The sequence below is a fragment of the Sphaeramia orbicularis genome, chromosome 24 (assembly GCF_902148855.1).
Source record: "Sphaeramia orbicularis chromosome 24, fSphaOr1.1, whole genome shotgun sequence".
Taxonomy (NCBI): Eukaryota; Metazoa; Chordata; class Actinopteri; order Kurtiformes; family Apogonidae; genus Sphaeramia; species Sphaeramia orbicularis.
In genome coordinates this window covers 24,321,339-24,343,356 of record NC_043979.1, presented here as the reverse complement: position 1 = coordinate 24,343,356, position 22,018 = coordinate 24,321,339, and the positions used below count along the sequence as shown (strand labels likewise).

General features: G+C 40.1%; 4 protein-coding genes across 4 annotated transcripts in view; all 4 read left to right on the top strand.

Moving 5' to 3' along the window:
• LOC115414846 (deleted in malignant brain tumors 1 protein-like) overlaps positions 1-4,729 on the top strand; it is a 35,170-nt gene extending 30,441 nt beyond the window's left edge. Inside the window, exons 5-11 of the mRNA XM_030128209.1 lie at positions 1,698-2,012; positions 2,175-2,489; positions 2,761-3,060; positions 3,411-3,719; positions 3,957-4,108; positions 4,212-4,271; positions 4,520-4,729. Coding sequence (XP_029984069.1) covers positions 1,698-2,012; positions 2,175-2,489; positions 2,761-3,060; positions 3,411-3,719; positions 3,957-4,108; positions 4,212-4,271; positions 4,520-4,729 — 1,661 coding nt within the window. The remainder of the gene's footprint in view (positions 1-1,697; positions 2,013-2,174; positions 2,490-2,760; positions 3,061-3,410; positions 3,720-3,956; positions 4,109-4,211; positions 4,272-4,519) is intronic.
• A 72-nt stretch (positions 4,730-4,801) lies between these two features.
• On the top strand, positions 4,802-6,714 carry LOC115414845 (scavenger receptor cysteine-rich type 1 protein M130-like). The gene is made up of 4 exons (XM_030128207.1): positions 4,802-4,824; positions 5,869-6,212; positions 6,299-6,607; positions 6,704-6,714. Exons 1-4 carry the CDS (start codon positions 4,802-4,804, stop codon positions 6,712-6,714), a joined length of 687 nt encoding a protein of 228 aa, XP_029984067.1.
• Positions 6,715-6,840: 126 nt separating this feature from the next.
• On the top strand, positions 6,841-11,301 carry LOC115414844 (deleted in malignant brain tumors 1 protein-like). The gene is made up of 8 exons (XM_030128206.1): positions 6,841-7,192; positions 7,355-7,669; positions 7,942-8,241; positions 8,612-8,920; positions 9,158-9,472; positions 9,721-10,029; positions 11,116-11,185; positions 11,289-11,301. The coding sequence occupies exons 1-8, from the start codon at positions 6,841-6,843 to the stop codon at positions 11,299-11,301; spliced, it is 1,983 nt and encodes a 660-aa protein (XP_029984066.1).
• Positions 11,298-22,010, top strand: LOC115414843 (deleted in malignant brain tumors 1 protein-like). The gene is made up of 10 exons (XM_030128205.1): positions 11,298-11,415; positions 11,501-11,809; positions 17,446-17,760; positions 17,942-18,256; positions 18,532-18,831; positions 19,142-19,450; positions 19,688-20,002; positions 20,250-20,558; positions 21,642-21,941; positions 21,991-22,010. The coding sequence occupies exons 1-10, from the start codon at positions 11,298-11,300 to the stop codon at positions 22,008-22,010; spliced, it is 2,610 nt and encodes an 869-aa protein (XP_029984065.1).
• The last annotated feature ends 8 nt before the right edge of the window (positions 22,011-22,018 follow it).

Here is a 22,018-nt window from a genome sequence, read left to right as displayed (position 1 = left end):
CAGCACACCACACCCATAATGACTCTGTCCCACCACCGATCTGGAATCTAGTCCTCCAAGCCAGAACTGTCACGTGATCAAACGTGATCTAACAAAAATTAAGAAGAAGAAACAGCATGACTCGGGAGCAAAGTCCTGAATCAGGCCGGGCAACCCCCCCCATAATAAACAATATATTCAGCATGAAGCGAGAAAATTGCTTAGTAATTGTTTAACAATGACATAAATAGTTTAATTACCCTCAAGAGTTTTATGGTTTTAACAATAATACAAAGCTGATAAACATGTTTCTTATTCTAGTAATACTTATATAGTAATGTTGAAATAGAGATTTTTAGAGGACTTGTAAGGGTTAACTTTAAAGTTGCATAAAACATACGTCACCAAATTTTCATCAAATCTGTAAAACCCGAGTGACAGCCAAAGTATCATGAATCCGTTGATCTTTCCGTGATTACGCACCTGAATCACTCCCCTCACGGTGAACAACTTCGAAGTGTACTTCATCACAACCAGTCCATTTGTTTACATACCAAACTGAAACCTAAACTAAACTGACACTCTTCCCTTTTCAGAATTCCACGCAGCCTCAGTATGGCCGCAGCAGCAACAAACACGGAAACGGCTTCATTAGAGACTTGACGAAAAATTGTTGACGGATGTCATATGCAGCTATAATGTGACAAGGAATTTCCTGGTGTTTCTTGACAGTCTCTTCTTTGCTGTTTCAGCTTCCATCAGACTGGTCAGTGGGACAGACCGGTGTTCAGGCAGGGTGGAGGTCTACCATGATGACCAGTGGTTACCAGCCCTTAACTTTAACTGGGGAATGAATGAAACTATGATGGTGTGCAGAGAGACTGATTGTGGAGATCCTGTACAGTTTTCAGGATCATCTTCTCAGGTTGAAGAACTGAGAGGATATAAAGTCAGTTGCTCCGGTACAGAGAGCTCTCTGACACAGTGCACACTGACAGAATATGTCAGGACCAGCAGTGATCATATGAACGATGCATCTGTGGTTTGTTCAGGTAAGATTTCAGACATTTTTGACAAACAGACTGGGGATGATTTTTGTAGGGTACATTTATATTAGGTGATGTTTTGTTATTTACAGGTATTGTTAAATTGGCTGGTGGGCCTAACCGCTGTGTTGGAAGAGTGGAGCTCTATGACAAAGGCCAGTGGGGGGCAGTGTGTGGTGACTCCTGGGACATGTTTGATGCAGCAGTGGTGTGTCGACAGCTGAACTGTGGGATGGCTCACAAAATCACCACCACGCCCAAATATGGTCATGGCACAGGACCGGTCTGGACTGATCAGATTGACTGCCGTGGACAGGAGTCCATACTGTCGGTTTGCCCACGAAGTTCATTTAGCAACAACACTTGCAACATCAACTCAGTTGCTGGTGTCACCTGTACAGGTATGACCAACTATAGTCATTACTGTCTACATTGTTTTGCACGGAATTCTAAATTCATATCCATGTGCTCGAAATAATTCTCATCCTATTTTTCAAGGTTTTCATTGAATTGCAAAATGCACAACCTGCAATTGTGTTCTGTTGCAACTTATATTGTATACACTGAACAAGAATTGTTTTGCCATGTACTTGAATTCTTTTGATGTTTTTTCAAAGAATGCAATATTTCTAATGATGTATATGATTTTTATTATTTTTTTAAACTTCACAGAGGGTTTGACAGTCCGATTAGTCAACGGTAACAATCGCTGCTCTGGCAGAGTAGAGGTTTTCAGTGGTGGAGTGTGGGGAACAGTATGTGACACAGATTGGACCAGGACTAAAGCAAAGGTGGTGTGTGAGCTGTTGGAGTGTGGAAGGTCTGCGAAGGTTCCTGAGGGTGCTGAGTTTCTTCAAGGCACTGGACCAGTGATGGAAGCAACTGATTCATGTTTTACCAATGTGACATCTCTTGAACAATGCTCAGTCAGAGGTTTCAGAAATTCAACATGTGGACATGAAAAGGACGCTGGTGTTGTTTGTGCAGGTAAAACCTAATAAACTATGTGTAAAAAAACAGACCAACATAATGAGCATTTCCTCTTTCATTGTATTTGGTTTATAGTTTACAAAGTTTTTACTGTGGAAGTGTAATACCAGTTACTTAAGCTTAATGCTCAAGCACCACTAACATGAGACCTTTCTACAGGTGATCCAACCTTACGACTGGTCAATGGTACTGACCGATGTTCAGGCAGAGTGGAGGTTCTGTATAATGGTCTGTGGGGAACAGTGTGTGATGATGGCTGGGACATCAAAGATGTGGATGTGGTCTGCAGAGCCAAGAACTGTGGAAGTGCCCAGAAAGCCAAGTCCAGTGCCTTCTTCGGTGAAGGTCAGGGACCCATTTGGCTGGATGATGTCGAATGTTTTGGTAATGAGTCCTCCCTTTCACACTGTGGACCCTTGTTTTTTGAACGAAATGGCTGTGGCCATAGTGAGGACGCTGGTGTGGTGTGTTCAGGTATGGAAGACTATTTTCTGGAAATGTTTGTGTTTTTGTCTTTGCTTTATTTACACAATTTATTTCACAGAATGGCGTATTAGCTTTTTACCTTTGATACATCTAATGAATTATTTGTTGATTCTTTCTAAGAAGTGCAATTTCATATTGCAGTTTTTTTCATTTCAGAACATCAATCATATGTCATTTAATATAACTACATGGATCTATATTTCCATCAATCCCTTTCAGATACCACCATTTTCTGATATTATTTCCTGTTCTTTATTAGCTTCCATTAGACTGGTCAATGGGACAGACCGGTGTTCAGGCAGGGTGGAGGTCTACCATGATGACCAGTGGTTACCAGCCCTTAACTTTAACTGGGGAATAAATCAAGCTACAGTGATTTGCAAAGAGATCAACTGTGGAGATCCTGTACAGTTTTTAGGATCATCTTCTCAGGTTGAAGAACTGAGAGGATATAAAGTCAGTTGCACCGGTACAGAGAGCTCCCTGACACAGTGCACACTGACAGAATATGTCAGAACCAGCAGTGATCATATGAACGATGCATCTGTTGTTTGTTCAGGTAAGACTTCAAGACTAGATAGATAGATAGATATTATTCTGATGTATTCTGTGATACAGTCAGTCATATGGTCAATATCCTCATGTGGATCACAGTGTACATTCCAGTCCGTTGTCTCATAGCGGTCCTTAAGTGCATCAGTATCCTCCTGTGTCCACCTCCTCGCTGTCCTGGTGTGAACAGGCTGATTTAGGGGTCAACAGGACCAGGTTGTGGTCTGATCTGCTGAGGCGGGGGGGGAGATGTGGCTGTGGATAGATCACTAGACACCTTGAAGAGAGGGACTGAGGGGGATTTTACAGGGGGAAACTGTACATTGTTCACATTAAGTGATTTCTTGTTATTTACAGGTACTCTTAAATTGAGTGGTGGGCGCAACCGCTGTGTTGGAAGAGTGGAGTTGTTTGAGAATGGACGGTGGGGGACAACATGTGGTGATTCCTTGAACATGAATAATGCAGCAGTGGTGTGTCGACATCTGAACTGTGGGATGATTCATAAAATCACCACTACCCCTCTCTTTGGTACTGGGACAGGACAGGTCTGGACTGAGGATTATGTATGTAATGGACAGGAGTTAACAATGTCACAGTGTGCAGTAAGACCATCTAGAGCCAGGACTTGTAACATGAACCCAGTTGCTGGTGTCATCTGCACAGGTAAAAGAAAGATCAGCAGTTAACTGAGCCCACTAAATTCACATCTTTATGTTTTTTCATTTATGTCAAAACTATTCTTTATATTTACTGAATATCTGCTAGTATTCCTGTTTCACATGTTCTTATATTGTTGTACTAAAAAGTCATAACCTTTTATTGTATTGTGTGTTGTTGCATCTTTATTATTATAGAAGGTTCTACACATGTATGCATGTGTGTGTACTTTTCACTTCACAGATGGTTTGACAGTCCGATTGGTCAATGGGAATGATCAGTGCTCAGGCAGAGTTGAGGTTCGTAATGGTGAAGTGTGGGGAACAGTGTGTGACACAGACTGGACCATGAATAATGCTCAAGTGGTGTGTGACCTGTTGGACTGTGGACATGCTGTCAGTGTTCCTGGTGGTGCCCACTTTCATCAAGGCAGTGGACCAGTGATGGAAGCAACTGATTCATGTTTTACTAATATGACATCCCTTGACAAATGCTCAGCTAACGGTTTCAGAACTTCAACATGTGGACATGAGAAGGATGCTGGTGTTATTTGTGCAGGTAAAACCTTTTAAAATATGTGTTAAGAAATGTCCAGTTTACTTCTGACTTCCAGTTTGTCTTTTTTCCAGTGGGAATTAGCATTTTGCATAAATATGTTGCACCTAAACTGAAAACTTTTGTGCATTGATGTAATGTGAATAAACATATAAGTATTTCTTTCAAATCACATTCAGGAATTTAAATAATGAAAGATTTTAAATGTTTTCATTCCTTTAATTTAATGTCATTTCTATTTTCTTATACAGCACCGATTCGGTTGGTCAGTGGCGACAGTGAATGCTCTGGTAGAGTGGAGATCTTTCATGAAGGTCAATGGGGAACTGTGTGTGATGATTATTGGGATACTTCTGATGCCATGGTGGTATGCAGACAGCTGGGATGTGGTCATGCAATTCATGCACATTCTAGTTCCCACTTTGGGAGTGGCAGTGGTCCAATATGGCTGGATGATGTGATGTGTGGAGGCGAAGAACTATTTCTAACACATTGTCGCCACAATGGTTTTGGAAAAAATAACTGTGGGCACTATGAGGATGCAGGTGTTACCTGTGTTGGTGAGAAACATTTAAATCAAGCAGTTAGTGAAATGTATCAGATTTAGACCCTTTTTATGAATATATACAAAAGCAACTTTTACCATGATTTGTTTATTTGCTTTGATTTGTTATTTTTCTTTCAAATCCTGGTGATCACAGGTATTTCATAAATATAAATTTTAGGTCCAGATAACATCTTGGTAATAAGGGGTTACTGTCTTAGACGGTGTACACACCTAAGGATTTTCTAAATCTGAAGTGATTTTTTCATCTGTTACAGACCCCACACATGAAGACAAAAAATCAGTCATCTAACATTTTTGATCGTACTGTGTGTGGTCTGCTCTAATAATCTCAACACAGCACACCACACCCATAATGACTCTGTCCCACCACCGATCTGGAATCTAGTCCTCCAAGCCAGAAATGTCACGTGATCAAAAGTGATCTAACAAAAATTAAGAGGAAGAAACAGCATGACTCGGGAGCAAAGTCCTGAATCGGGCCAGGCAACACCCCCCCATAATAAACAATATATTTAGCATGAAGCAAGAACATTGCTTAGTAATTGTTTAACAATTACATAAATAGTTTAATTAGTCTCAGCAGTTTTATGGTTTTAACAATGATACAAAGCTGATAAACATGTTTATTATGTTACTAGTACTTATATAGTAATGTTGAAATATAGATTTTTAGAGGACTTGTAAGGGTTAACTTTAAAGCTGCGTAAAACGCTCGTCACGAAATTTTCATCAGATCTGTAAAATCCAAGTGATAGCCAAAGTATCATGAATCCGTTGATCTTTCCGTGATTATGCAGCTGAATCACTCCTCTCACGGTGAACAACTTTGAAGTGTACTTCATCACAACCAGTCCATTTGTTTACATACTAAACTGAAACCTAAACCAAACTGTCACTCAGTCCTTTTCAGAATTCCACGTAGCCGCAGTATGGCCGCAGCAGCAACAAACGAGGAAACACCTTCATTGCTTCATTAGAGATTTGATGAAAAATTGTTGACGAATGTCATATGCAGCTATATTGTGTTCCAAGGAATTTCCTGGTGATTCTTGACAGTCTCTTCTTTGCTGTTTCAGCTTCCATCAGACTGGTCAATGGGACAGACCGATGTTCAGGCAGGGTGGAGGTCTACCATGATGACCAGTGGTTACCAGCCCTTAACTTTAACTGGGGAATGAATGAAGCAACAGTGCTTTGCAAAGAGATGAACTGTGGAGATCCTGTACAGTTTTCAGGATCATCTTCTCAGGTTGGAGACCTGAGAGGATATAAAGTCAGTTGCACCGGTACAGAGAGCTCTCTGACACAGTGCACACTGACAGAATATGTCAGGACCAGCAGTGATCATATGAACGATGCATCTGTTGTTTGTTCAGGTAAGACTTCACACATTTTCAACAAACAGACTGGGGATGATTTTTGTAGGGTACATTTATATTAGGTGATGTTTTGTTATTTACAGGTATTGTTAAATTGGCTGGTGGGCCTAACCGCTGTGTTGGAAGAGTGGAGCTCTATGACAAAGGCCAGTGGGGGGCAGTGTGTGGTGACTCCTGGGACATGTTTGATGCAGCAGTGGTGTGTCGAGAGCTGAACTGTGGGATAGCTCACAAAATCACCACCACGCCCAAATATGGTCATGGCACAGGACCGGTCTGGACTGATCAGATTGACTGCCGTGGACAGGAGTCCATACTGTCTGTTTGCCCACGAAGTTCATTTAGCAACAACACTTGCAACATCAACTCAGTTGCTGGTATCACGTGTACAGGTATGACCAACTATAGTCATTACTGTTTACACTTTTTTGCACGGAACTCTAAATTTATATCCATGTGCTCTTAATAATTCTCATCCTAATTTACAGGTTTTCATTGAATTGCAAAATTCACAACCTTTAATTGTTTTTTGTTGCAATTTATATTGTATACACTGAACAAGAATTGTTTTGCCGTGCACTTGAATTCTTTTGATGTTTTTTCAAAGAATGCAATATTTATAATGATGAAAGTGATTTTTATTATTTTTTTAAACTTCACAGAGGGTTTGACAGTCCGATTAGTCAATGGTAACAATCACTGTGCTGGCAGAGTAGAGGTTTTCAGTGGTGGAGTGTGGGGAACAGTATGTGACACAGATTGGACCAGGACTAAAGCGAAGGTGGTGTGTGAGCTGTTGGAGTGTGGAAGGTCTGCGAAGGTTCCTGAGGGTGCTGAGTTTCTTCAAGGCACTGGACCAGTGATGGAAGCAACTGATTCATGTTTTACCAATGTGACATCTCTTGAACAGTGCTCAGTCAGAGGTTTCAGAAATTCAACATGTGGACATGAAAAGGACGCTGGTGTTGTTTGTGCAGGTAAAACCTAATAAACTATGTGTAAAAAAACAGACAAACATAATGAGCCTTTCCTCTTTCATTGTATTTGGTTTATAGTTTACAAAGTTTTTACTGTGGAAGTGTAATACCAATTAGTTAAGTTTAATGCTCAAGCACCACTAACATGAGACCTTTCTACAGGTGATCCAACCTTACGACTGGTCAATGGTACTGACCGATGTTCAGGCAGAGTGGAGGTTCTGTATAATGGTCTGTGGGGAACAGTGTGTGATGATGGCTGGGACATCAAAGATGTGGATGTGGTCTGCAGAGCCAAGAACTGTGGAAGTGCCCAGAAAGCCAAGTCCAGTGCCTTCTTCGGTGAAGGTCAGGGACCCATTTGGCTGAGTGATGTCAACTGTTTTGGTAATGAGTCCTCCCTTTCACACTGTAGACGCATCTTTTTTGAACGAACTGGCTGTGGCCATAGTGAGGATGCTGGTGTGGTGTGTTCAGGTATGGAAGACTATTTTCTGGAAATGTTAGTCAGTGTTTTTGTCTTTGCCTTATTTACACAGTTTATTTCACAAAATGGCTAATTAACTTTTCACCTTTGATACAACTAATGAATTATTTGTTGATTCTTTCTAAGAAGAACAATTTGATATTGCAACTTTTTCCATTTCAGAACATCAATCATATGCCATTTAATATAACTATATGGATCTATATTTCCAACAATCCCATACAGATACCACCATTTTCTGATATTTCCTGTTCCTTATTAGCTTCCATCAAACTGGTCAATGGGACAGACCGGTGTTCCGGCAGGGTGGAGGTCTACCATGATGACCAGTGGTTACCAGCCCTTAACTTTAACTGGGGAATAAATGAGGCAACAGTGGTTTGCAAAGAGATGAATTGTGGAGATGCTGCACAGTTTTCAGGATCATCTTCTCAGGTTGAAGAACTGAGAGGATATAAAGTCAGTTGCACCGGTACAGAGAGCTCCCTGACACAGTGCACACTGACAGAATATGTCAGAACCAGCAGTGATCATATGAACGATGCATCTGTGGTTTGTTCAGGTAAGACTTCAAGACTATATAGATAGATAGATAGATATTCTGATGTATTCTGTGATACAATCAGTCAATTGGTCAATTTCATCATGTGGATCACAGTGTACATTCCAGTCCGTTGTCTCACAGCGGTCCTTAAGTGCATCAGTATCCTCCTGTGTCCACCTCCTCACTGTCCTGGTGTGAACAGGCTGCCTTCTCACAAGAGGGACATACTTAGGGGTCAACAGGACCAGGTTGTGGTCTGATCTTCTGAGGGGGGGAAGAGATGTGGCTTTGGATAGATCACTAGACATCTTGAAGAGAGGGACTGAGGGGGATTTTACAGGGGGAAACTGTACATTATTCACATTAAGTGATGTCTTGTTATTTACAGGTACTCTTAAATTGAGTGGTGGGCCCAACCGCTGTGTTGGAAGAGTGGAGTTGTTTGAGAATGGACGGTGGGGGACAACATGTGGCGATTCCTTGAACATGAATAATGCAGCAGTGGTGTGTCGACATCTGAACTGTGGGATGATTCATAAAATCACCACTACCCCTCTCTTTGGTACTGGGACAGGACAGGTCTGGACTGAGGATTATGTATGTAATGGACAGGAGTTAACAATGTCACAGTGTGCAGTAAGACCATCTAGAGCCAGGACTTGTAACATGATCTCAGTTGCTGGTGTCATCTGCACAGGTAAAAGAAAGATCAGCAGTTGATTGAGCCCACTAAATTCACATCTTTATGTTTTTTCATTTATGTCAAAACTATTCTTTATATTTACTGAATATCTGCTAGTATTCCTGTTTCACATGTTCTTATATTGTTGTACTAAAAAGTCATAACCTTTTATTGCATTGTGTGTTGTTGCATCTTTATTATTATAGAAGGTTCTACACATGTATGCATGTGTGTGTACTTTTCACTTCACAGATGGTTTGACAGTCCGATTGGTCAATGGGAATGATCAGTGCTCAGGCAGAGTTGAGGTTCGTAATGGTGAAGTGTGGGGAACAGTGTGTGACACAGACTGGACCATGAATAATGCTCAAGTGGTGTGTGACCTGTTGGACTGTGGACATGCTGTCAGTGTTCCTGGTGGTGCCCACTTTCATCAAGGCACTGGACCAGTGATGGAAGTAACTGATTCATGTTTTACTAATACCACATCCCTTGACAAATGCTCAGCTAACGGTTTCAGAACTTCAACATGTGGACATGAGAGGGATGCTGGTGTTATTTGTGCAGGTAAAACCTTTTAAAATATGTGTTAAGAAATGTCCAGTTTACTTCTGACTTCCAGTTTGTCTTTTTTCCAGTGGGAATTAGCATCTTGCATAAATATGTGGCAGCTAAACTTAAAACCTTTGTGCATTAACATAATGTGAATAAACATATATGTATTTCTTTCAAATCACATTCAAGAATTTAAATAATGAAAGATTTTAAATGTTTTCATTCCTTTAATTTAATGTCATTTCTGTTTTCTTATACAGCACAGATTCGGTTGGTCAATGGTGACAGTGAATGCTCTGGTAGAGTGGAGATCTTTCATGAAGGTCAATGGGGAACTGTGTGTGATGATGACTGGGGTCTTCCTGATGCCATGGTGGTATGCAGACAGCTGGGATGTGGTCATGCAATTAATGCACATTCTGGTTCCCACTTTGGGAGTGGCAGTGGTCCAATATGGCTGGATGATGTGATGTGTGGAGGCGAAGAACTATTTCTTACACATTGTCGCCACAATGGTTTTGGAAAAAATAACTGTGGGCACCATGAGGATGCAGGTGTTACCTGTGTTGGTGAGAAACATATTTAAATCAAGCAGTTAGTGAAATGTATCAGATTTAGACCCTTTTTATGAATATATACAAAAGCAACTTTTACCATGATTTGTTTATTTGCTTTGATTTGTTATTTTTCTTTCAAATCCTGGTGATCACAGGTATTTCATAAATATAAATTTTAGGTCCAGATAACATCTTGGTAATAAGGGGTTACTGTCTTAGACGGTGTACACACCTAAGGATTTTCTAAATCTGAAGTGATTTTTTCATCTGTTACAGACCCCACACATGAAGACAAAAAATCAGTCATCTTACATTTTTGATCGTACTGTGTGTGGTCTGCTCTAATAATCTCAACCCAGCACACCACACAAATAATGACTCTGTCCCACCACCGATCTGGAATCTAGTCCTCCAAGCCAGAAATGTCGCGTGATCAAAAGTGATCTAACAAAAATTAAGAGGAAGAAACAGCATGACTCGGGAGCAAAATCCTGAATCGGGCCAGGCAACACCCCCCCATAATAAACAATATATTTAGCATGAAGCAAGAACATTGCTCAGTAATTGTTTAACAATGACATAAATAGTTTAATTAATCTCAGCAGTTTTATGGTTTTAACAATGATACAAAGCTGATAAACATGTTTATTATGCTACTAGTACTTATATAGTAATGTTGAATTATAGATTTTTAGAGGACTTGCAAGGGTTAACTTTAAAGCTGTGTAAAACGCTCGTCACCAAATTTTCATCAGATCTGTAAAACCCAAGTGATAGCCAAAGTATCATGAATCCGTTGATCTTTCCGTGATTACGCACCTGAATCACTCCCCTTACGGTGAACAACTTTGAAGTGTACTTCATCACAACCAGTCCATTTGTTTACATACCAAACTGAAACCTAAACCAAACTTTCACTCGGCCGTTTTCAGAATTCCACGCAGCCTCAGTATGGCCGCAGCAGCAACAAACATGGAAACAGCTTCATTGCTTCATTAGAGATTTGATGAAAAATTGTTGACGAATGTCATATGCAGCTATAATGTGTGACAAGGAATTTCCTGGTGATTCTTGACAGTCTCTTCTTTTCTGTTTCAGCTTCCATCAGACTGGTCAATGGGACAGACCGGTGTTCAGGCAGGGTGGAGGTCTACCATGATGACCATTGGTCACCAGTTCTTAACTTTAACTGGGGAATAAATCAAGCTACAGTGCTTTGCAAAGAGATGAACTGTGGAGATCCTGTACAGTTTTCAGGATCATCTTCTCAGGTTGGAGACATGAGGGGATATAAAGTCAGTTGCTCCGGTACAGAGAGCTCTCTGACACAGTGCACACTGACAGAATATGTCAGGACCAGCAGTGATCATATGAACGATGCATCTGTGGTTTGTTCAGGTAAGAGTTCAGACATTTTTACAAACAGACTGGGGATGATTTTTGTAGGGTACATTTATATTAGGTGATGTTTTGTTATTTACAGGTATTGTTAAATTGGCTGGTGGGCCTAACCGCTGTGTTGGAAGAGTGGAGCTCTATGACAAAGGCCAGTGGGGGGCAGTGTGTGGTGACTCCTGGGACATGTTTGATGCAGCAGTGGTGTGTCGAGAGCTGAACTGTGGGATGGCTCACAAAATCACCACCACGCCCAAATATGGTCATGGCACAGGACCGGTCTGGACTGATCAGATTGACTGCCGTGGACAGGAGTCCATACTGTCTGTTTGCCCACGAAGTTCATTTAGCAACAACACTTGCAACATCAACTCAGTTGCTGGTGTCACCTGTACAGGTATGACCAACTATAGTCATTACTGTTTACACTTTTTTGCACAGAATTCTAAATTCATATCCATGTGCTCTTAATAATTCTCATCCTATTTTACAAGGTTTTCATTGAATTGCAAAATGCACAACCTGCAATTTTGTTTTGTTGCAATTTATATTGTATACACTGAACAAGAATTGTTTTGCCATGCACTTGAATTCTTTTTTTTGTACTTTGTTTTTTATTGTTTGAAGAAAACCTACAAAACAAACAGAAACACAGTCACAGGTCACAGGTACATTCAGACATTTACGTACTGTTTATTGTCCACAGATTGAATCAAAAAGTCCCATTTTTTCCAGTGCTTTACACCCTTTTGCTGTTGTAGGTGGAGATTTTATGTCATCATTTCCATTAAATGGATTTGTTTGAAAATTTTTATCACCAAGGAAACTGAGGGAGGGTCCTTTTTAAGCCACAATTTGGTGATGGCTTTTTTGCCTGCGGCAAACAGTATTCTAAATAAATATTTGTCAGTTTCCTGTAATTCCTCTAGGGGAATGCTAAAAAACAAAGTAGCCAATGACATATCAAAATGAATACCAAAAACTGAATACATCAACTTAATCATCTCTCCCAAAAGCCAACAATAACAGGACAGGACCAGAATACATATGCTTGATCGGCCTCGAGTGAACCGCACTCCCTCCAGCAGGAAAAATGAATTCGAGAAAAATGTGATTTTTGTGCAGATGTATTAAAGAAATGGGCCAGACATTTCCAACAAAAATCCCTCCATGATAGTGAGTTTTTAGTACAGTTTTGAGATTTCTACCCCTCTGACCATGTCTCATTTGGTATTTCCTTTTGCAGGTCCCTCTCCCATTGATTTTTTTGCGTGAAAATATATCTCATTGTCTTTTGAGTTCAAAGCTGTATAAATTTTACCAGTGATGTTTTTGTTACTGAAACCTTTATAGGCTTCTACCAGTATTTGAATTAGATGAGAGGGAGTCTGTGTCACAGAACATTGTATTTCCTTTACAAAGTAATCATGGAGTTGGAGATATCTGAAAAAATCATGTTTACCAAGTCCAAATTTGAGAGAACGATTTTGAAAGCTGTCCATTTGTCCTTTTGAAAGTATCCTGCAGAAAGCAGTTACACCATGTTTAGACCACTGTCTAAATCTGTAGTCAGGTAGTGCAGGTTGGAAGTGCAGGTCACTCACAGGCCAGTTTAGGATCCTTATTTGTTTATGAAGACCAAATGTCTTGACCACTTGTAACCAAATTTTAATTGAGTTACATACGCATAAATTGTCCAACTGCTCTAGCGCAGTCCAGACAGCCAAGAATTGAAGGTAATGGAAGTTCAGTGGAGGAAAACTCCATGCCTTTCCATTTGGCCGTATAGGACTCACTGCACCAAAGTACTAGTGATCGTACTTGGGCTGCGATGTAATGTCTAAGGCAAGGTAAAGCCATGCCTCCCCTTTCCCTCGACAACTGCAAAACAGAGAGCTTTATCCGTGGTCTTTTTGTTCCCCAAACAAACCTAGAAATATGCTTGTCCCATTCTCTGAATTGTTTCAATGGAACCTCTACTGGTAGAGCCATGAATAAATATAATAGTTTAGGAAGGATTACCATTTTAATTGACCTTATTCTATCACCGACGTCTAGGGGAAGCAAAGCCCATCTTTCCAAATCCTTGTATATTTTTTTTTACTAATTTTTTCATAATTTGTAGCAAAGAGAGACGTCAAGTCCCTTGGCAAGGACACACCTAAATATTGAATAAGGGATGAGTTCCAGTTAAATTTATATCTTTCAATTAAATCTGGAGTGGGGATAAAATTAAATAAAAGGGTCTGCGTTTTATGCACATTAAGAGAGTATCCTGATAGAGATCCATACATTTTGAGGACATTCATAAGCAGGGGTACACCAGAGCCTGGATTTTGTAATGTTACCAACACATCATCTGCAAACAAACAAATTTTATATTCAACACCTCCTATAATAATACCGTGTAGCTTCTTCTCCTCTCTGATCATCTGGGCTAAGGGTTCAATGAACAAACTGAACAGGGCGGGGCTAAGAGGGCAGCCCTGCCTACAGCCTCTTTGTAGATTTAAAGGGTTAGATTAGCCTCCATTTATTGTAATCATTGCAGCTGGATTTGAATATAGTGTCATTATGCATTTTATAAATTGATCTGAGAAGCCAAAACAACCCATTGCCTGATACAGGAAGTGCCAACTTACAGAGTCAAAGGCCTTCTCAGCATCTAAGCTGAGAAGGACTGCACTGGAATTTGTCTTTGTTATATAGTCAATAGTATGAATAGCCCTATGTATGTTATCGTGTGTTTGGCGTTCTTTAACAAACCCCGTTTGATCCTCATCTATGAGGAAAGATATTGCGTCCTCCATCCTTCTGGCCAAGATCGATGCAGAAAGTTTATAATCCATGTTTAGAACACTAATGGATCTGTACGATTTACAGTCTAGTTTGTCCTTTCTGTCTTTATGAATCACTGAAATATAAGCCTCCCTCCACGAAGGGGGGGGGGGGGGGCACCTCCCTTCACAATATGATTGAAACAGTTTTTGAGTAGTGGTAAATGTGGCTCTCTCATCAACTTGTACCACGCTGCTGGGTATCCATCTGCACCCGGTGATTTATTTGTTTCAAGAGCAGAGATTGCTCTATTAATTTCCGAATCTGTGATTTCTGATGTGAGAGATTTGTTATGGAACTCACCCAAAGTGGGGAGATCAAGTGAATTTAAAAATTGTTCAGTTTTTTGTACATTGGTTTCACCTGGTTGAGTATATAAATTTGTATAGTATTTTTCAGATGAACTGTGTATTTCCTTTAATTTGGTTGATATTTTATTCGTAATTGGATCCTTAATTTTATGAATTGATCTTTCCTCTTGTTGCTTACGTAGCCTCCAACGCTAGCAATTTTGCAGCCTTTGGTCCAGCCTCATAATATCTCTGTTTCATGTATCTGATCTGTTTCTCTATGTCTACACTATAGATTTTGTCTATCTCTTGTTTGATCGATCATGCTGAAGACAAAAATAAGGGTTTTTTATTATGGATATGACATTTTTCCAGTGCCCTTAATTTAGTTTCTAAGTCATGTAATTTTTTGGCTTTCTTGTTTTTTATGGAACACAGCTTTTGCTATAAGCGTTCCTCTAAGATAAGCCTTTCCTGTATCCCAAAGAATGGGGGGGGCTAACCTCTCCATTATCATTAAAGGACAGAAAGTCCTTGAATTCCTCCACTAATTCTTTTTTATATATCTCATTATTTAGCATCCCAAGATTCAATCTCCAGTTTGTTTTCTTTCTAAGTCCATCCAGGTGTGAGTTACAAAACAGACCCACATGGTCCGAGAGGTCCCTTTGGCCTATTTTATAATATTTTACTCTGTAACACTCATTAGTAAACATTAAGAAATAATCAATACGTGAATGCATATCATGACGGGCAGAGTAAAAAGTAAAGTCCTTCTCTCGTCCATGCAGGTCACGCCAGACATCGGTTAGACAAAGAAGTTTCATTGTCTTATTTACCCAAATTTCAATAGGATTCTTCTTTCTCTTTTGATTTGTGGTATCCAGCTTATGGTTCAATAGAATATTTAAGTCCCCAGCACATATTAAAGTTCCATATGATTCCAGTGCAATCAAATCAAAAATCTTCTTAAAGAAGGAAATTGGGCATGTAGGAGGTGCACAGACATTGAATAAGGTAACTTCTTTATCCTCTATTTTTCCTTTGATAAGGAGATATCTGCCCTCACTGTCCTTAATTTCAGGGATAAATTCAAACTTAACATTATTTGAAATTAAAATGGCAACTCGTCTTTTGTTTCCTGAATTATGTGAAGAGAAAAAAGTATTATAAAATCCCATTTTCTTAAGTTTTTCATGCTCTGTGTTAGACAAATGTGTCTCCTGCCAAAAAGCCACATTAATTTTCTCCCTTTTCAATTTTGCTACCAATTTGCTTCGTTTAATGGGACTATTCAGGCTATTCACGTTAAGTGATAGGAATTTATAGTATTGGTGAAACATTTTTTAACTCTGATAACCATACCTGTTTTATGTAACACTGTGACCTTTAACATCAAGTTATAATAACAAAATTCGGACTCAACACAAAAAGAACTGTGAGTGTACATTATAAAACTGAACAAGGCTTCCAAATAAGAGGAGAACCTATTTCCTCTAGGAACAGCGAGGGGGAACGGCCACAGGGTGGGGCCCCTCATCAATTTACCCTGCAGGTAAAGAGGTAACTGGTGAACAGCTGTGGTTACCCCAGAAATAAAGTGGCTTATCATTATCACACTGTAACAGCCATTTTTTAAATATCTTAACGTCACGGGACAACTATTATCTCTAACATTGTCTTAGTAGCATATGAAATATTTCCGTTCATTGTGTATTAATCACAGATAGACAGTATATAAAAACAGATTAATGTTCATCTACTGTACTTGCAAAATGAAGATGCAGAGCCGTCTGATGGAAGCCAGTCTGATCTTGAAAGGAAAGCGCCAGTGTGTGTCACCTGTGTCCTCCCGCTCAGCTCTCTGAAATCCTCGGAGCCTTTCTTTAATGGTCTTTTGGTAATTCGGTGTACTGGTCCGGCGTTGTCCCACGGTACGCCATGGCATAATCTTGGATAAGGTCTCCACGTTGTGCTCCCTTGTCTTTTTTGTTCGTATTGGACCAACCGAGTAGCCCCGCTTCTGTAGATCCTCCGCCGCTTCACTGGCATCACTGTAGGTCACGGAGCCGGAGACAAAATGTACCCGCATTTTTGTTAGTGGCGTTTGGAAGCGAATCTGATTTTCTTTCAGCACTTTCTTTATTGGAATGTACTCCTTTCTCCTCTGCTGTACATCTGCTGCGTAGTCACGATCAAAAAAGATTCTTTTGTTGTCAATGAGCAGCTGCTTTTTCCAAGCTGCTTGAAGAGTTTTTTCTTTAGTTGTAAATCGTAGGAAGCGGACAACAATTGAGCGCGGTGGTGCTCCAGGTGGTGGCTTGAGTGCGAGTGGTTGGTGAGCCCGTTCGATTCCAAGCTCAGTCCCCCGTTGGAAGCCAAGAGTGTCCCCGAACTCGGTCATGATGAAATTTTCCACAAATGTGATTACTGAGGTTCCCTCTGTGCTCTCGGGGACGCCATATATTCGAATATTGTTGCACCTGGAGCGGCTTTCCAAGTCAGATAACGTATTCTGCAGCTCACGTTGATTGTTTAGAAGCTCAACTAAAGTTTCCTTGACTGCAACGTCCCACCTTTTAGTCCCAGCCACGTTCTTCTCGACCTCCTCCAAGCGTCGTGTGTTTTCCTCAATCTGGTTAATAGCTACTTGTACTTTCTGATTTATCTCAGTTCTTAGTTCTTCCAACTGAGCTCTCATGTCTTCTTTGAGCTGAATGCGAAAGTCAGCAAGTACCTTTTTCATATCGTCTTTAGATCGACCATTGTTTTAGCCATGATCTCGCTAATTACAGAATGAATAGAGCCAACTGTGACCACCACACTTGAATTCTTTTGTTTTTTCAAAGAATGTAATATTTCTAATGATGTAAGTGATTTTTATTATTTTTTTTAAACTTCACAGAGGGTTTGGCAATCCGATTAGTCAATGGTAACAATCGCTGTGCTGGCAGAGTAGAAGTTTTCAGTGGTGGAGTGTGGGGAACAGTATGTGACACAGATTGGACCAGGACTAAAGCGAAGGTGGTGTGTGAGCTGTTGGAGTGTGGAAGGTCTGCAAAGGTTCCTGAGGGTGCTGAGTTTCTTCAAGGCACTGGACCAGTGATGGAAGCAACTGATTCATGTTTTACCAATGTGACATCTCTTGAACAATGCTCAGTCAGAGGTTTCAGAAATTCCACATGTGGACATGAAAAGGACGCTGGTGTTGTTTGTGCAGGTAAAAACTTATAAACTATGTGTTAAAAAACAAAAAAAAAAAAAAAAAAACGACAAACATAATGAGCCTTTCTTCTTTCATTGTATTTGGTTTATAGTTTACAAAGTTTTTACTGTGGAAGTGTAATACCAATTAGTTAAGCTTAATGCTCAAGCACCACTAACATGAGACCTTTCTACAGGTGATCCAACCTTACGACTGGTCAATGGTACTGACCGATGTTCAGGCAGAGTGGAGGTTCTGTATAATGGTCTGTGGGGAACAGTGTGTGATGATGGCTGGGACATCAAAGATGTGGATGTGGTCTGCAGAGCCAAGAACTGTGGAAGTGCCCAGAAAGCCAAGTCCAGTGCCTTCTTCGGTGAAGGTCAGGGACCCATTTGGCTGGATGATGTCGAATGTTTTGGTAATGAGTCCTCCCTTTCACACTGTGGACGCATCTTGTTTGGACGAAGTAACTGTGGCCATAGTGAGGATGCTGGTGTGGTGTGTTCAGGTATGGAAGACTGTTTTCCAGAAATGTTAGTGAGTGTTTTTGTCTTTACTTTATTTACACAATGTATTTCACAAAATGGCTAATTAGCTTTTCACCTTTGATACAATTAATGAATTATTTGTTGATTCTTTCTAAGAAGTGCAATTTGATATTGCAATTTTTGTCATTTCAGAACATCAATCATATGTCATTTAATATAACTGTGTGGATCTATATTTCCATCAATCCCTTTCAGATACCACCATTTTCTGATATTATTTCCTGTTCTTTATTAGCTTCCATCAGACTGGTCAATGAGACAGACCGGTGTTCAGGCAGGGTGGAGGTCTACCATGATGACCAGTGGTTACCAGCCCTTAACTTTAACTGGGGAATGAATGAAGCAACAGTGTTTTGCAGAGAGATGAATTGTGGAGATGCTGCACAGTTTTCAGGATCATCTTCTCAGGTTGAAGAACTGAGAGGATTTAAAGTCAGTTGCACCGGTACAGAGAGCTCCCTGACACAGTGCACACTGACAGAATATGTCAGAACCAGCAGTGATCATATGAACGATGCATCTGTGGTTTGTTCAGGTAAGACTTCAAGACTAGATAGATAGATAGATAGATAGATAGATAGATAGATAGATAGATAGATAGATAGAATTCTGATGTATTCTGTGATGCAGTCAGTCATATGGTCACCTCCTCACTGTCCTGGTGTGAACAGGCTGCCTTCTCACAAGAGGGACATACTTAGGGGTCAACAGGACCAGGTTGTGGTCTGATCTGCTTGGGGGGGCTGTAGATGGATCACTAGACATCTTGAAGAGAGGGACTGAGGGGGATTTTACAGGGGGAAACTGTACATTATTCACATTAAGTGATGTCTTGTTATTTACAGGTCCTCTTAAATTGAGTGGTGGGCCCAACCGCTGTGTTGGAAGAGTGGAGTTGTATGAGAATGGACGGTGGGGGACAACATGTGGCGATTCCTTGAACATGAATAATGCAGCAGTGGTGTGTCGACATTTGAATTGTGGGATGATTCATAAAATCACCACGACCCCTCTCTTTGGTACTGGGACAGGACAGGTCTGGACTGAGGATTATGTATGTAATGGACAGGAGTTAACAATGTCACAGTGTGCAGTAAGACCATCTAGAGCCAGGACTTGTAACATGAACTCAGTTGCTGGTGTCATCTGCACAGGTAAAAGAAAGATCAGCAGTTAACTGAGCCCACTAAATTCACATCTTTATGTTTTTTCATTTATGTCAAAACTATTCTTTATATTTACTGAATATCTGCTAGTATTCCTGTTTCACATGTTCTTATATTGTTGTACTAAAAAGTCATAACCTTTTATTGTATTGTGTGTTGTTGCATCTTTATTATTATAAAAGGTTCTACACATGTATGCATGTGTGTGTACTTTTCACTTCACAGATGGTTTGACAGTCCGATTGGTCAATGGTAATGATCAGTGCTCAGGCAGAGTTGAGGTTCGTAATGGTGAAGTGTGGGGAACAGTGTGTGACACAGACTGGACCATGAATAAAGCTCAAGTGGTGTGTGACCTGTTGGACTGTGGACATGCTGTCAGTGTTCCTGGTGGTGCCCACTTTCATCAAGGCACTGGACCAGTGATGGAAGCAACTGATTCATGTTTTACTAATACCACATCCCTTGACAAATGCTCAGCTAACGGTTTCAGAGCTTCAACATGTGGACATGAGAAGGATGGTGGTGTTATTTGTGCAGGTAAAACCTTTTAAAATATGTGTTAAAAATGTCCAGTTTACTTCTGACTTCCAGTTTGTCTTTTTTCCAGTGGGAATTAGCATTTTGCATAAATATGTGGCAGCTAAACTGAAAACTTTTGTGCATTAATATAATGTGAATAAACATATATGTATTTATTTAAAATCACATTCAAGAATTTAAATAATGAAAAATTTTAAATGTTTTCATTCCTTTAATTTAATGTCATTTCTGTTTTCTTATACAGCACAGATTCGGTTGGTCAATGGCGACAGTGAATGCTCTGGTAGAGTGGAGATCTTCCATGAAGGTCAATGGGGAACTGTGTGTGATGATGACTGGGGTCTTCCTGATGCCATGGTGGTATGCAGACAGCTGGGATGTGGTCATGCAATTAATGCACATTCTGGTTCCCACTTTGGGAGTGGCAGTGGTCCAATATGGCTGGATGATGTGATGTGTGGAGGCGAAGAACTATTTCTAACACATTGTCGCCACAATGGTTTTGGAAAAAATAACTGTGGGCACCATGAGGATGCAGGTGTTACCTGTGTTGGTGAGAAACATATTTAAATCAAGCAGTTAGTGAAATGTATCAGATTTAGACCCTTTTTATGAATATATACAAAAGTAACTTTTACCATGATTTGTTTATTTGCTTTGATTTGTTATTTTTCTTTCAAATCCTGGTGATCACAAGTATTTCATAAATATAAATGTTTTAGGTCCAGATAAAATCTTGGTAATAAGGGGTTATTGTCTTAGACGGGGTACACACCTAAGGATTTTCTAAATCTGAAGTGATTTTTTCATCTGTTACAGACCCCACACATGAAGACAAAAAATCAGTCATCTAACATTTTTGATCGTACTGTGTGTGGTCTGCTCCAATAATCTCAACCCAGCACACCACACCCATAATGACTCTGTCCCACCACCGATCTGGAATCTAGTCCTCCATGCCAGAAATGTCACATGATCAAACGTGATCTAACAAAAATTAAGAAGAAACAGCATGACTCGGGAGCAAAATCCTGAATCGGGCCAGGCAAACACCCCCCCACAAAATAAACAATATATTCAGCATGAAGCAAGAAAATTGCTTAGTAATTGTTTAACAATGACATAAATAGTTTAATTAATCTCAGCAGTTTTATGGTTTTAACAAACAATGATCCAAAGCATATTTAATATGCTACTAGTACTCATATAGTGATGTTGAAATATAGATTTTTAGAGGACTTGTAAGGGTTAACTTTAAAGTTGCGTAAAACGTTCATCACCAAATTTTCATCAAATCTGTAAAACCCGAGTGATAGCCAAAGTATCATGAATCCATTGATCTTTCCGTGATTACGCACCTGAATCACTCCCCTCACGGTGAACAACTTTGAAGTGTACTTCATCACAACCAGTCCATTTGTTTACATACCAAACTGAAACCTAAACCAAACTGTCACTCAGTCCTTTTCAGAATTCCACTCAGCCTCAGTATGGCCACAGCAGCAACAAACGAGGAAACAGCTTCATTGCTTCATTAGAGATTTGATGAAAATTGTAAATGAATGTCATATGCAGCTATAATGTGTGATAAGGAGTTTACTGGTGATTCTTGACAGTCTCTTCTTTTCTGTTTCAGCTTCCATCAGACTGGTCAATGGGACAGACCGGTGTTCAGGCAGGGTGGAGGTCTACCATGATGACCAGTGGTTACCAGTCCTTAACTTTAACTGGGGAATGAATGAAGCAACAGTTCTTTGCAAAGAGATCAACTGTGGAGATCCTGTACAGTTTTCAGGATCATCTTCTCAGGTTGAAGAACTGAGAGGATATAAAGTCAGTTGCTCCGGTACAGAGAGCTCTCTGACACAGTGCACACTGACAGAATATGTCAGAACCAGCAGTGATCATATGAACGATGCATCTGTGGTTTGTTCAGGTAAGATTTCAGACATTTTTAACAAGAAGACTGTGGATGATTTTTGTAGGGTACATTTATATTACATGATGTTTTGT

Excerpts from the sequence above, each read along its gene's own strand:
- LOC115414845 (XM_030128207.1), top strand. The coding sequence starts at position 4,802 with ATGAGGATGCAGGTGTTACCTGT. Across the intron at positions 4,825-5,868 it reads AGGATGCAGGTGTTACCTGT|GAATTTCCTGGTGATTCTTG; the intron begins GTTGGTGAGAAA and ends TTGTGTTCCAAG. Across the intron at positions 6,213-6,298 it reads TGCATCTGTTGTTTGTTCAG|GTATTGTTAAATTGGCTGGT; the intron begins GTAAGACTTCAC and ends TGTTATTTACAG.
- LOC115414844 (XM_030128206.1), top strand. The coding sequence starts at position 6,841 with ATGAAAGTGATTTTTATTATTTTTTTAAACTTCACAGAGGGTTTGACA. Across the intron at positions 8,921-9,157 it reads TGCTGGTGTCATCTGCACAG|ATGGTTTGACAGTCCGATTG; the intron begins GTAAAAGAAAGA and ends TTCACTTCACAG. Across the intron at positions 10,030-11,115 it reads TGCAGGTGTTACCTGTGTTG|CTTCCATCAGACTGGTCAAT; the intron begins GTGAGAAACATA and ends TTTCTGTTTCAG.
- LOC115414843 (XM_030128205.1), top strand. The coding sequence starts at position 11,298 with ATGAGGGGATATAAAGTCAGTTGCTCCGGTACAGAGAGCTCTCTGACA. Across the intron at positions 18,257-18,531 it reads TGCTGGTGTGGTGTGTTCAG|CTTCCATCAGACTGGTCAAT; the intron begins GTATGGAAGACT and ends GTTCTTTATTAG. Across the intron at positions 19,451-19,687 it reads TGCTGGTGTCATCTGCACAG|ATGGTTTGACAGTCCGATTG; the intron begins GTAAAAGAAAGA and ends TTCACTTCACAG.